The sequence below is a fragment of the Artemia franciscana genome, chromosome 10, assembly GCF_032884065.1.
Source record: "Artemia franciscana chromosome 10, ASM3288406v1, whole genome shotgun sequence".
NCBI lineage: Eukaryota > Metazoa > Arthropoda > Branchiopoda > Anostraca > Artemiidae > Artemia > Artemia franciscana.
Window position 1 is genome coordinate 28,921,500 of NC_088872.1, and position 15,315 is coordinate 28,936,814.

Genomic DNA, 15,315 nt, shown 5'->3' on the forward strand with positions numbered 1-15,315 from the left:
TTTCCAAAACAGTCCTATTAAAACAGGAGGTTGATTTACAGCATCCTTTACGTCTTGCATTCTACAAATTTTTCGGCATAGTGGTTTGTGTCTCGTAATATCTCTTACAAGAGATGAATTAGATTACAAAAAAATCCTATAGTTTTTATACTTTTCCTCTACTTTTGCCTATACTTTTGCCTCTTTCTGATTCTTACTGCTACTTGTCTTCTAACAGAACAATTCTTTGTTTTTCAATTTCATTTTTGACGCGTTCTGATACTCGCTTTCGTGTGTCTGCTAACCATAGACGTCTTTGTTCTTCACTCTTAGTTTTCACTGTCACTTGTATTTTTCGCTGGCAATTATATTATAACCACTTAATTCCTTCTTCTCGCTGCTTCTTATCTTATAATCATATATCCCTATGTCTTTAACTTCATTTTCAATTCGTTCTGATCCTCGTTGTCATATGTTTTGCAACCGCTTATTTCTTTGTTTTTCACATTCACCATGTTTCCATGTAATTTTTGCTCCATTGGATCTTTTAATTGCTTATTTCTTCATTATTGTTTATTTATTGCTTATTTGAGTCTTAGTCAATTTTCGTTTCCTCAAGTAATCAACCCGTAATTTTTTTCCTCTTCATTTTTGTTTATCATTACTTCATATATTGTTTCAATGATCTCTAACCCTTCTGATTTGATTAGTTATGTCACATTTGACGGTTTAGGTTGATCATTTTCACCTATTTTCGCAAATTTACATTTTTTAGGTCTTCTTCTTGATCTTGTCGCAGTTGATGGTCCAGTTTGTTTATTTTAGACAATTGTTACTTTTCAGATTTTTCTTTTAAGTATTTTGAAACTGCCCATTACGCCATTGTAAATAGACTTATTACACTTCGTTTCCTATACTTAGCTCTATTTTTTTGCGTAGTTTTGCCTTTGTCCTAGACACTAAAAACGATAAAACACCTCTCTAGGAAAAAACGACTTATTTACGCTTTGAAATGTGCTAAGAAATATGACATCACTAATATTTTTATTTATTTAATTTATTTCTCACCCACACGATACATAAAGTAAATATAGTGGAGTAAGAATAAATAAAAAAAACACACAGAGAAAAAAAAATACACACACAAAATGAACGAAAAAACGGATAAGACGGTGGTGAGGGGATTTGCGCGCAGAAGCTGTACTGGAGAGTTTTCTGTGAAGAATATCCAACTTCAAAGTTATATCAGGAACTGAAAATTTCTAACAAGAGTCCGGTTTTAGTCCAAGGTGGAAGATACAGAAGAAATTTGCAAAATTTGAAATAATTTATCCAAATTCCTTCTAAATTACCATGATTAAGAAGGGGGAAAACCTGAAGATAAAAGGACAGAATGATCACAGAAAGTAGAATAAAGTTAGGCCAGCGCACGTCTATTATACTCCCTCTGTTTGCAACGATTTTTGCAAAACCAATCTGAATCTATTTACTTATATCACAAACAGTACGCTGATATAAGCTCGAAAGATTGTTAGTAATAGAGATATCAAGTCAACGAATACAATCAACAAGAGGGACAGTGAAGTTATTACGCTGAAAGGGAGTAGCAGTAGTACAGCTATAGGGAAGAAACTCACATTTATCTATATTAAGTGAAACGCCAATATCAGAGAAAGCATCAGAAACTATAGAGACCATTCGGGAAAGACTCTTTTTGGAACGGCTAACCAGAAACAAGTCGTTAGCATATAGAAGATAAGAAACATCCGCAAGACCAGCAAGGTATGTACCTGCAATCTTAGCCAGCACACTAGAAATACAAATCTTAAAGGTGTAGGTAATTTCTTAGACCACACTGCTTTTCCATTTACGAAAAATTGCGATAGATTGCTCGCTAAGACAGAATAAAAAACCTGAAACTTTTGAATCCACTATAGCAGAACATGTTTATAATTTTCCTCACCACAGTACTTTATTTGATCAGACAAAAATTGTTAATAAGTCTGTAAGACTTTTACAAAGTTTCAGAGAAATTATAGAAATAAAAAAGATTATCAATGGGGTATTAGTATCAATAGAGATGAAGGGGATTTTAAGATGAATTCAATTTATAATAGTTTAATTAAAGACCAGTCAAAAACTTCAGCGAGTATTGATTTGCGCAATTGTCCCGAAACAAGTAATAACCTTGCGAACGAAAGTCAAAGCAAGGTCAATACTGTAAGAAGTCAACCGACGGCAGCTAAAATAGCAAATGAAAAAATTCATTCAATTTATAATTCATAACTTTGTTTCATTAACCTGTAAGATTTTGATTGGATTTGGAGTTGGGTGACCTGTTTTCGTATTGTTGGAAGTATTTATAATTTTCATTTTTAATAGATTCCCATTTATACACCGAATGTGGCAGAGGAAAGTTTCATTATATACAATTGCTTTAGTTTTATTCTAAAGTTATTACCGTCAGTGCAGGAGTTTTTTTTTATAATGTGAGTTTGTTTCTTATTTCTTTTATTGTTTATATTTATTTGTTGTGTTTTATTTTTCGTGGCATTTTTTTATAATTTCTTAAATTGTTGGTTTTAATTTTCTTCTTTTTTTCGCTGAGAAAGGCTCCCGGGTGTGGGGCCGAAATATTCGGAGTATTTTTATTTTTGTTAGCTAAAGTGTAGTTTATATATTTTATTTTTGTTCACTGCTTTATAGAAATTAAACCCGTTTTTTCTTCAATCAATTTTTCGTTAAAAGTGTAGGGGACAGAACACCACCCTGCCTAACTTTTATTCGTACCGTTATAACAGTGTCTGGTGCAGATCTTCATTGAAGAAAAGAATTTGAATACCAAAACCTAAGAAGCATAACAGAGGGATTGAACCCAAAATTATACAAAGAAAAAAGAAGCGGACTATGGACCATAGTTTAACGAAATTACTAAGTCTGGGCAAATTCCAACAATTTGGAAACAGGGTTTTATTACCCCTTTGAAAAAGAAAAACGGAAAGCCTGGCTTTGATGGCGTTCGACCTATTACGCTTACTCCTATTTTTTCAAAATTGTATGAAGGATTCCTTGCAGATTTGCTAAAGGAAAAAATCCTACCTCTTACTGACCTGAAACAATTTGGAAACCTAAAATCAACTTCTACTTCCCACTACCTCGTTTCTCTTATTGACCACATCGGGAAAATCCTCGAAAAACCTAATTCCTTGCTAAACTTAATTTCTATTGACCTTCAGAAAGCCTTTGACCTTGTTAACCACAATATTTTAATTGAGAAACTAGAAAGCGAGTTCAATATCGATCCCTTACTGGTAAAATTGGTTGCCTCCTTTTTAACAAATAGATCACAGGTGGTTAAATACCAGAACCATTACTCAAATTCTCTCCCTATCTACAATGGCATACCCCAAGGAACTCTCCTAGGCCCCCTCCTTTTTTCAGTCATGGTTAACAGCCTTGCGAAGGAAGTTCCTGACCGTTGGAAATTTGTTGATGACCTAACGATTGTTGAAAGTTGCTTCAGAAATTTACTAAGTGACCCTATGAGTATTCTCAATGAAATTTGAAGTGAGGCTTTGGACCTAGATATGACCGTAAACCCCTCTAAGTCCATGATAATGCCGATTTGTTTCCTCAAATCCTCGCCCTGTTTTCTTAATCCTATCCCTCCTGAAATTTATGCATCCTCGGTTAAATTACTTGGAGTCACAATTTCTTCAAATTTAAAGTGGGATATCCACGTTAAAGATATTATCCATAAAGCTAATGTGTCTATCGCCCACCTTAAGCTCCTAAATAAATATAGCGTCCCCCCTTCTCACTCCTTAAGGTTGTACACGTGTTTTGTCCGTCCGCATCTTGAATATGCTTGTCCAGTTTGGCACCCTGGCATCTCCCGTGAAGAATCAGACAAAATTGAGTCAATCCAAAAAAGAGCCTTGCGAATAATTTTCAAAGAAGGCAAGGTGCCTTACTCTCTGCTCCTAAAAAAACTAGTTTGGAAACCCTTGAGCGAAGGAGGTCGTCGTTGTGCCTCCGTTTTTCAAAAAATGCAATAACGAACCCTCTGACGGCAAGTATTTTCCCCAAACGTCACTCACCATCCAGATCACGACAGCCTCGAGCTGTTTCTGAGCCTATCCCAGTTTTGTCTCCCATTCGCTGCGTTACTTCCAGATATGAAAAAACCTTTGTCCCCTTCATCACAGATAAAATAAATAAAATAGCCAACTAGTTTCTCCTCCCCCCCCCCCCCTTTTTTTGTGAGGTGCTTTAGGTCGTTACACTAATTTGCTTGCCTCCCGCTGTTTTGGTTTAGTTTCCCTTTTAATTCATATGTGTTTTTCGTGTGTTTTATGCTTCGTTCTTTTTTTTGTGAGTTTTTGGACTTTTTTAAGTGTCCCTTTTAATTTGTAGATATATATGTTTATTTCTTGTTCATTTCTGTGTTATTATACTTTTTTTGTCCCCTTTCCTTTTTTTCTGACTTATATATTTTTTTATTTATTTTTTTTACTCATAATTTGATTATTTATTATTATTAGCTTTGTGTTTTTTGCTTTGTTTGTTTTATTAGTCGACTCCGAAGTCCGAATTCGGCCCTTTGAGGGCTTGTGATAGTGATTTTTTCGAAATAAATATCTTATCTTATCTTATCTCTTACCAAACTATCAAACGCTTTTGAAAGATCCAAAGCAAAAATTTAGAGACAATTTCCCTGGGAAGAATTATCGGCCAGTAAAGAAGACAGAATCTTATGCGTATTCTGACAACCCATTCCATATCGAAAAAAAAATTGGTTCTCACCCTCAATAATATTTTTAGTCAAAAAGGTAGAAGGATATATTCAAACTATCAAACGCTTTTGAAAGATCCAAAGCACAAATTTAGAGACAATTTCCCTGGGAAGAATTATCGGCCAGTAAAGAAGACAGAATCTTATGCGCATTCTGACAACCCATTCCATATCGAAAAAAAAATTGGTTCTCACCCTCAATAATATTTTTAGTCAAAAAAGTAGAAGGATATATTCAAAAACCTTGCTAATATTACAAAATAAAGTAATAGGTCGATAGCAGAAACAATCAGTCGGTGACTTTCCCCTTTTTAAAATTGACGAAACAGTGCCACACAGAAAACTCTCAGGTACGTATGAAGTACATAGACACATTTGAAAAAGAAGCTGAAAGTGAGATATAAGGGGTTTGCATTCAATCGATACAACTTAGAAATACCATCCTTATCTATTGAATCAGATTTTAAACATGTCACAGCATCAATTACGGAAGAAAAAGATATGGGTACTATATGGCGTTGCGACAGCATTGTACTAAAGAGGGGGATAAGAAGGCGAGTTTATACAGAATGCAGTGAATAGTTAATCACTGAAAAAATTAGAGAATAATGTTTATACCAAGCTGAAGGTCTAAGGCAGTTACTTCTCATAGTTTCATCATTTAAATTGTCAGAATTGATCGCTTTTTGCCAATCTTTCCTACTCACAGGGAAGTCCATACCGCGGTAACGTGCCGACTTCAGATAAAGTTTATATTTGGTTCTAGTTTTACGTTTGAGAACAGCCACACACCCAAAACTTGGCTGACCACATTCATTCCATATCTGGAGCCACAGTTTCGCTTTATTTTTTATCAACTTTAAACATGGGTCCATTGACCAGATAGGTTTTTGTGTTCTTTTACGAATACGTTGCCGATGTATGGCAGCTTCTTCTGCCCTTTTCATAAAGATCACAAGCTGGTTATAATAACAGTCAATATCGGCTTTACCATTCGTAGGTACCTGGCACTGAAGAAGATGATATGGAACATATATGGTAGAAAGAAGGGCTGTCAAGGTAGAGATATAGTGCAGCATTTTGCTTTGCTCCAATTGCTTTTTTCAAACCACTTCGAATTTTCTCTCGAGCAATTGGTTTCCGATAGATCAATATCCATTGTAAATGTCGCTGAAATTGGCATGTCGTCAGTATCGTGCTCGTTAACATGAACAGAAGCAGAAGAAGAGATAATACCAGTTGAGCAATTAATATGGTGAATATCACTTGCACTTCCAGAATAATTTAAATATGAAAAATTGTGGGATTTTGGCACAACGCAGTAAGATGGAAGACACTCAAAAAGCGAATCACTTCTCACAGAAGATCGCTTAATATCAGTTTTAAGGTAAGTTTTAAGACCCGTTTAAAGATACAGGCTATTCCACCGGAAGGGTGACCGCCAGTAACTTTTTCTTGACTTAGGAACGTTGTATGATGCTGACTTCGACGCAAAACATTCAAACTTGAAGCAGTGAGAAGATTTGAACCCAGATGAAGCAGCACACTACAAGACCGACGCAAGAACCTTAGTAGTTGAGAAACATCGTTAATCCGATAAAATACAATGCTCCTGGAGACATACCAGATCGTAAGAACCGTACAACTCATCAATAATAAAATCCTTATCTTTGGTGCCATTTATATTAAACGAAATAAATGAGACTGATGCACTCATGGTTGAAAGGTGGAATGGCACTTTATCCGATTCTTTATAACAGGATACGAAAAGCTATAGGAAGGGTGTTTCTGGCTGCAATTTGCGCAGTTGGGATCGGCAATGCATGGCTCATCTTTTGTTGATATGTGTGGCCCTCCACAGCGAGCACATTTCGAGAGAACGCTGGGACAGGAGTTCTGCAGATAGTCTAGCGATCGGCATTTAACACAGCATTTGGGTAGGTCCTTAAACTCGTAAACAGGAAAAATTTCATAGCCCACCCTGAGGCCATGCTTGAAAAACGTAGATTGAACAAAAGAATCCAAAAATTCGAGTTTCACAGACTTAAATAGGACCAGTCTTTTAGCATCTTTGGTACCGTGTTGGCTTCCGAGTACCGTAATGTCAACGTCGGTAGGAATATTAAGTGATATAGCGAAAAACCGCTTTGAAACCACTTTTGTTGTAGTACCGGAGATTACATTCTTTATTGACGAGCAGAGGTCCTCCGTAGCAGACTTGTCCATATTGATATAGCACTTGTCATTGACAAGTGGGTTTTACGCTACGTATGAATTCATGTCCAGTAATTTGGTCTATAGCAGCTTTTTGCTTAAGAGGTTCAGATAAGGCGTCCGGCACCTTTGAGACGATAACGGTTGCGTGTAAATCTAGCACTAAACATCCATAGGAAGCGTTATGACGAATGTCGGAACAGCAGTGTCAGTCTCGTGAAGAGATTTCAATAGAGTAATTATGTCGCTGAAATGGCTAACCAGTGCATTATTTCCCTTCCGAATAGGGCAATCCTCATGACCCGTACAAAGCTGCCACAATAACGTTTTTGCCACCTTGACTGAATTATAGTAAAAAAAACTCCACTCCATGTCTTTTAATCACGACATCCTGTGCGCCAATTAGCAATTTGCTCTGTACAGAATTCAGCAATGGCGAACGAACAAGGACAGGATTGTCGTCGCTACTGGTAACAGGCACAGAGAAAGAAGAGATTGAAATCTCTTCTGCCTGCTTACTGGTAAAATAAAATGATTCTCGCTAACCGGTTCAAATAATTGGATTATAATAACTCAATAATTTTTTTCTACAGTTCAGGGACAAATAGTTCTTTTGATAATCCTGTTATGCAGGTCAAGGTTAAACGTCACTTTATCCTTAACCATTTATTGCGAAATCTTGAATTATAATGAACTAGTTTTCATTCGATGAAAGCTTATAGCCAAGTGTTGAAATAGTTCACAATTCTTGAGCTAAAAAGGGCTTACTGAATTAATAAGTTCATAAAATATTCAATTTAATCCAGGTGTGTTCACTTTGAACTCAGAATCAATACCGATTCTGATTTGGATTTTTGTTCCATTATGTACAACGTGTACATTTGTATTATTGTCAATTATTATTTATTTTATTCTTATGTTTATGTATATTTTTACATTTTGTGTTTGGCATGGGTTTCTGCCGACACATTGCTTTCCGGTTATACTTACATGGAAAATCGTTTCAGGTCTTGATACATGTTTCAACTGCTTATGTAAATGCCATACGATCAGAGTTAGATGAAACAATTTATGAGCCTCTCTGTGATGTTGACGACTTAATATCCATGCTTGATTGGCAGGATGATCAGGCTGCAAATTCTATTACAAAAAGGTTGATTGTTCCTCTATTACTCCCATCTATACAGTTTGTATTTTACATGATTCTCTATATTAGTTATTTGCCGATATTTTGGTACAACAATCGGATATGGTTCTAAAACATAGACCATTTCCGGTTGGTCGGATATCGGACAGCTTACTGCATTTCAATCAGTAAGCTGTACAAAAACTGTGATTCAATTCTGTTTTCTAGTGCTATAATGAAAGAAACACTGAAAAGGCTATGACAAGTAACACAGATGAAGGATTACATATTGCCAAAGATCGTTCTTTTTGGCCTACTGTCAAGCGCTAAAGGAAAAGAAGCTCATCCTCTGCTGGGATGACAATATGTCGCATGTAAAGATCTAAAAGAAACTGGAGCTTCCTGGGCGGGTGTAAAGAGAGAGCCTTTGAATGGTTCAAGATTGAGGAGAAGCTGACATTGCTAGGTAGGCCTCAGGTAGTCCGATAATACAGTGAGTCTTTAGTAGTAGTGGCAGTAGGTAGAGTAGTAGTAATAGTATTCAGTTGAAATAGAAATAGATTAAAGGTGTCTGAGATAGTTGTGATCAGTGTCATTTAGCAGCTCTAGGATATTTGCATTTTTTAATTCCCAAGAGAAGTGAATAAAAGTTTTCAACTATATTGCTGGAGATTTTTTACATTCGAAGAATTTAAACAGGACAAATTGTTCAAACAATAGGTTATAACGACTACTTTGTGGATGATGTAAGGCCAAAATCAGGAGTTGGGAAATATAGGAATGACAAGACACAGGATTAGACGGCCAGAAGGCTGAGTAAAAAAGTAAGGCTGGTGAGAAAAAATAGCGGGCAACTACGATATTCTTTTTATATGTCCCTGACTTATCCAAATTTCCATTTTTGAAAAGGGTCAACATATTTTGACATAATTATGGGTCAAATATGTTAATTTAATAGGCAAAATATTTCGGAAGAGGCTCTTCACATTGATGTAGAACAGCATAAAATATGCTAGAACCTGTTTCTACTCGTCGAAAACAATTTGATCATGCCGATGCAAGGTTGTTTTTTTTACCATGGAGATATTTACCTAAGGCTACTGGATTAAAGATCTATGGATTTGTATAAACATTGAAGGATTTTAAAATAGTAATTTCCATAATCAAATAATTGTTCTTTATTTCTATAAATTGATGATTTAATAATTTTTTGTCGTCGCATTTGCAAGATACCGTTTTACGTGTCATGGCCTACCCCTTAATGAGGGCTTGTCGCTCTTTGTATGCCATGTAACTAATATCATGTGTGTAGTATATTATTCTGTCTTGCTATCTTGTGTATAAGTTATGTGTATTAATGTGTTTTACATACCATATCTTGCCAACTAAGGTATTTTAAAAGTTTTATAATATTTATGAGAAGCATATGCTCTCAGAAAAATTTTGTAAAATATTTGTAATCTTATGGATGAAATTGGCTAAATGGGAACTTACACAATCTTGTCTATCTTTGAAAGAAGAAGTAATTTGGAATTCAACTTCAAATGCAAATGATCTCCCTATATATCTAAGGAGTTCTTGGTTTTAGTGGGTGTGGAATTTCCTAAGAAATCCCAAAAAGTTCTTCCAAAAAAAAAACTTGTTACAAAATAAAAAATACTGATTACAAAAAAATAACTGTTAAAAAACAAAATATATCCTAATAAATCAAAATTTTTTCTTACAATATAAAAAATACTTCTTCCAAACAGAAAATAATGATTACAAAACAAAAATTCATTACAACAAATCAGATATTGTTGTTACAAAAAAAAAATTGTTAACAAAATAATCTTCTTACAATGCAAAATATAATTCTTACAAAACGAAATTAATTCCTAAACAATAAAAAAATGTTCTTAAAAAATTCAAAATACTTTTTACAAGAAAAAACTCCTTAAAAAACAAAAAATAATTCATAAAAAACAATACATCCTACAAGATCACGAATTCATTTTACATATATTAGTCTACAAAAAATAATTCTTACAAAACTAAAATACATCCTAAGAAATCACATATTCTTATAACACAACAAAAAATACTTCTTAAAAACAAAAAACCAATTGCTACAAAAGGAAAGTACATCATAAACTATCACAAACTAATCCTAAAAATATAAAATACTTCTTACAAAGCAAAAAACAATTCTTACAAAACAAAAATACATCCTGAGATACCACAAACTCTTATTTCAGAACAAAAAATACTTCTTACAAAAAAATTCCTAGACCATGACAAATTCATCTTACAAAATACAAAATAAAAGCTTCTTACAAAAGAAAAAAGAATTCTTACTCATAAATATACATCCTAAAAAATCAGAGATTGCTCTTATAAAATACAAAATTCTTCCTACAAAACAAAAAATACTTCTTATATAGCTAAAAATAATTCTTAGAAAAGGAAAATACATCTTAAGAAATAGTTGTGGGAAAAGTCAAAGTCATGGCCAATTGTAGAAAAAAGCCAAGACAGATTGTCCAATTAAGTGGGCAGCCCAGTCAAGGTTAATTTTACCCCTTTGAATGCCGTTGTTACTGTCTCCCATTAATGCTACACCTCTCCGTGCATGCATTTCCCTCCACAATGCCGAACTAGAGTCGTACCTGTTGGAGGTTCTCCCTGGGGAACACACCTCTTATTAAACAAAAAATAATTCTTGAAAAACCATAATAATCCTACAAACAATCACAAACTGTTCTTATAAAGTGCAAAATACTTGTTACAAAACAAAAAATCCTTCTTACAAAACAAAAATACATCCAAATAATGACGAATTCTTCTAACAATATGCAATTTATTCATACAAAAGAGAAAATAATAATTACAAAACAAAAATACATCCTAACATATCAGAGATTATAATCTCTGATATCAACAATCACAAACTGCTATTAAAAAATACAAAATACTTGTTGAAAATATACAAAATAATTGTTACAAAATAAAAAAAAAACACTTTTTACCGAAGAAAAAGTAATTATTTCAGAACAAAAATATATTCTACAAGATCTGACATTTTTCTTGCAAAACACAAAATATTTATTACAAAACAAAAAATAATTCTAATGAAATGAAAATACATCCTTAGCAATCACAAATTATTTTTACAGGATCCAAAATTTATCCTAAAGAATCAAAGATTGTTTTTACAAAATAAAAATACTAAAAAATTAAGGAAAGAGAAAACAGGTTTTAATTTCGACAAAGCCGTGAACAAAAAATAAAATACAAAGAACAAAACTACACTTTAATAAAAAAATAAGAATAATCCGAATATTTCAGCCCCACATCCGGAGCTTTTCTCAACTGAAAAAAAATTACAAACGACAAAAAAGAAGAAAAAAAGTGTGTGTGTGTGTTTATGTGTGTGTATGCGTATGTGCATGTGTGTGCGTGTTTGTGTGTGTGTGTGTGTTTGCTTGTCTGTGCCTGTGTGTGTGTTTGTGTATGTGTTTGTGTGCGTGTTTGTTTGTGTGTGTGTGTATGCGTATATGCATGTGTATGTGTGTGTACGTATTTGCATGTATGTGCGTGTTTGTGTTTGTGTGTGTGTATGCGTATAAGCATGTGTGTGTTTATGTGTGTATGCGTATATGCATGTGTGTGCGTTTTTGTGTGTGTGTGTCTATGGGTGTGTGTGTCTGTGTGTGTTAGTGTCTATGTGTGTGTGTCTGTGTCTGTGTCTATATGTTTGTGTTTCTGTGTGTGTGTTTGTCTATGTTTGTGTGTGTCTATGTGTGTGTGTGTCTATGTGTGTGTGTCTATGCGTTTGTGTGTGTGTCTATGTGTGTGTGTGTGTCTATGTGAGTGTGTGTGTCTATGTGTGTGTGTGTGTGTCTATGTTTGTCTGTGTCTATGTGCGTGTGTGTGTGTCTATGTGTGTGTGTGTGTCTATCTGTGTGTGTGTGTGTCTATATGTGTGTGTGTGTGTCTATGTGTGTGTGTGTCTCTGTGTGTGTATGTGTCTACGTGTGTGTGTGTGTGTGTGTGTCTATGTGTGTGTGTGTGTTTGTGTCTATGTGTGTGTGTGTGTCTATGTGTGTGTGTGCGTCTATGTGTGTGTGTGTATGTCTATGTGTGTGTGTGTGTCTATGTGTGTTTGTGTGTCTATTAGTGTCTGTGTGTGTGCGTCTATGTGTGTGTGTGTCTATATGTGTGTGTGTGTGTCTATGTTCGAAAATAGAGACGAAGACCACACTGCCTTTCCGTAACAAACAAATACAACGTAGAGACAATAGGGAAAAATTTTTTCAAGACAGTGGAAATTATTTCTGTAGATATTTCGGCCCTATGTCCAGGGGCCGTCTTCGTCACAATACAAGAATAAGAGAGAAACTATATATATATATATATAAAAGAACTTACACCAAATTGTGAGGATTAAAACTGAATAATTAAAAACACTTTTTAAAACCTTTTTTAAAAATAGCCCTAGCATCCTTACTTCAACGAAGTTCAACCAGGACTCTTCAAGACAGTGAAAATTATTTCTGTAGATATTTCGGCCCTATGTCCAAGGGCCGTCTTCAGCACAATACAAGAATAAGAGAGAAACTATATATATATATATATATATATATATATATATATATATATATATATATATATATATATATATATATATATATATATATATATATATATATATATATATATATATATATATATATATATATATATATATATATATATATATATATATATATATATATATATATATAAAAGAACTTACATCAAATTGATTCCATCAAAAGACGGCCCTTGGACATAGGGCCGAAATATCTACAGAAATAATTTCCACTGTCTTGAAAAAAAAATAAAAATTTTCCCTATTGTCTCTACGTTGTATTTGTTTGTGTGTATGTTCGTGTGTGTGTCTATGTGTGTTTGTGTGTGTCTATGTGTGTGTGTATGTGTGTGTGTGTGTGTGTGTCTATGTGTGTTTGTGTGTGTCTATGTGTGTGTGTTTGTCTCTATGTGTGTGTTTCTATGTGTGTGTGTGTGTGTGTTTGTGTGTCTATGTGTGTGTGTGTGTCTTTGTATGTGTGTGTCTATGTGTGTGTGTGTGTCTATGTGTGTGTGTGTGTCTATGTGTGTGCGTGTGTCTATGTGTGTGTGTGTGTGTCTATGTTTGTGCGTGTGTCTATGTGTGTGTGTGTGTGTGTCTATGTGTGTGTCTATGTGTGTGTGTGTGTTTCTCTGAGTGTGTGTGTCTATGTGTGTGTGTGTCTATATGTGTGTGTGTCTATGTGTGTGTGTGTGTCTATGTGTGTGTGTGTCTATGTGTGTGTGTTTGTGTCTATGTGTGTGTGTGTGTGTCTATGTGTGTGTGTGTGTGTGTCTAAGTGTTTGTGTGTTTGTGTGTGTCTATGTGTGTGTATGTGTGTCTATGTGTGTGTGTGTGTCTATGTATGTGTGTGTGTATATGTGTGTGTGTTTGTCTATGTGTGTGTGCGTGTCCATGTGTGTGTGTGTGTCTTAGTGTGTTTGTGTCTATGTGCGTGTGTCTATGTGTGTGTGTCTGTGTCTATGTGTGTGTTTGTGTCTATGTGTGTATTTGTGTGTCTATGTGTGTGTGTGTGTGTCTATGTGTGTGTGTGTCTATGTGTGTGTGTGTGTGTGTCTAGGTGTGTTCGTGTGTGTCTATGTGTGTGTGTGTGTCTATGATTGTTTGTGTGTCTATGTGTGTGTGTGTGTGTCTATGTGTGTGTGTTTGTGTCTTAGTGTGTTTGTGTCCATGTGTGTGTGTCTATGTGTGTGTGTCTGTGTCTATGTGTGTGTGTGTGTGTCTATGTGTGTGTGTGTGTGTGTCTATGTGTGTGTGTGTGTGTGTCTATGTGTGTGTGTTTGTGTGTCTATGTGTGTGTGTCTATGTGTGTGTGTGTGTCTAGGTGTGTGTGTGTGTGTGTCTATGTGGGTGTGTGTGTCTATGTGTGTATGTGTGTCTATGTGTGTGTGTGTGTGTGTGTCTATGTTTGTGTGTTTGTGTCTATGTGTGTGTATGTGTCTATATGTGTGTGTGTCTATTTGTGTGTGTGTGTCTATGTGTATGTGTGTGTCTATGTGGGTGTGTGTGTGTGTCTATGTGTGTGTGTGTGTGTGTCTATGTGTGTATGTGTGTCCATGAGTGTGTGTGTGTCTATGTGTGTGTGTGTCTCTGTGTGTGTGTGTGTGTGTCTATGTGTGTGTGTGTCTATGTGTGTGTATGTGTCTATGTGTGTGTGTGTGTGTGTGTGTCTATGTGTGTGTGTGTGTCTATGTGTGTGTGTGTGTTTGTGTGTGTGTGTGTGTGTCTATTTTTGTGTGTGTCTATGTGTGTGTTTGTGTCTTTGTATGTGTGTGTGTCTATGTATGTGTGTGTGTGTGTGTCTATGTGTGTGTGTCTGTGTCTATATGTGTGTGTGTGTCTATGTGTGTGTGTGTGTGTGTCTATGTTTGTGTGTGTCTATGTGTGTGTGTGTCTATGTGTGTGTCTGTGTCTATGTGTGTGTGTGTTTGTGTCTCTATGTGTGTGTGTGTGTCTATGTGTGTGTGTGTGTTTGTGTGTGTGTGTGTGTGTCTATGTATGTGTGTGTCTATGTGAGTGTGTGTGTCTATGTGTGTGTGTGTGTGTGTGTGTCTATGTGTGTGTGTGTGTGTGTGTGTGTTTATGTGTGTGTGTCTATGTGTGTGTGTGTGTTTCTATGTGTGTGTGCGTGTCTATGTGTGTGTGTGTGTCTATGTGTGTGGGTGTCTATGTGTGTGTGCGTGTCTATGTGTGTGTGTGTGTGTGTCTATGTGTGTGTGTGTGTCTATGTGTGTGTGTGTCTATGTGTGTATGTGTGTCTATGTGTGTGTGTGTGTGTCTATGTGTGTGTGTGTCTGTGTGTGTGTGTGTGTCTATGTGTGTATGTGTGTGTCTATGTGTGTGTGTGTGTCTATGTGTGTGTGTGTGTGTGTGTCTATATGTGTGTGCGTTGTCTATGTGTGTGTGTGTGTGTCTATGTGTGTGTGTGTGTGTGTCTATGTGTGTGTGTGTGTCTGTGTGTGTGTGTGTCTATGTGTGTGTGTGTGTCTAAGCTAACAGAGCTAACACACATAGACACACACACACACACACTTAGGCAAACACACACATAGACACACACACACACACATAGACACACACACACACATA

The 15,315-nt window shown here is 35.5% G+C and overlaps 1 protein-coding gene across 1 annotated transcript in view; it reads left to right on the forward strand.

Annotated features, from left to right (window-relative positions):
- LOC136032027 (putative fatty acyl-CoA reductase CG5065) overlaps window positions 1–15,315 on the forward strand; it is a gene marked incomplete at its 3' end in the record, with an annotated part of 82,337 nt that overhangs the window by 33,595 nt on the left and 33,427 nt on the right. The window contains 1 exon segment of the mRNA XM_065712113.1: window positions 7,996–8,174. Within this exon segment, the coding sequence (XP_065568185.1) occupies window positions 7,996–8,174 (179 nt within the window).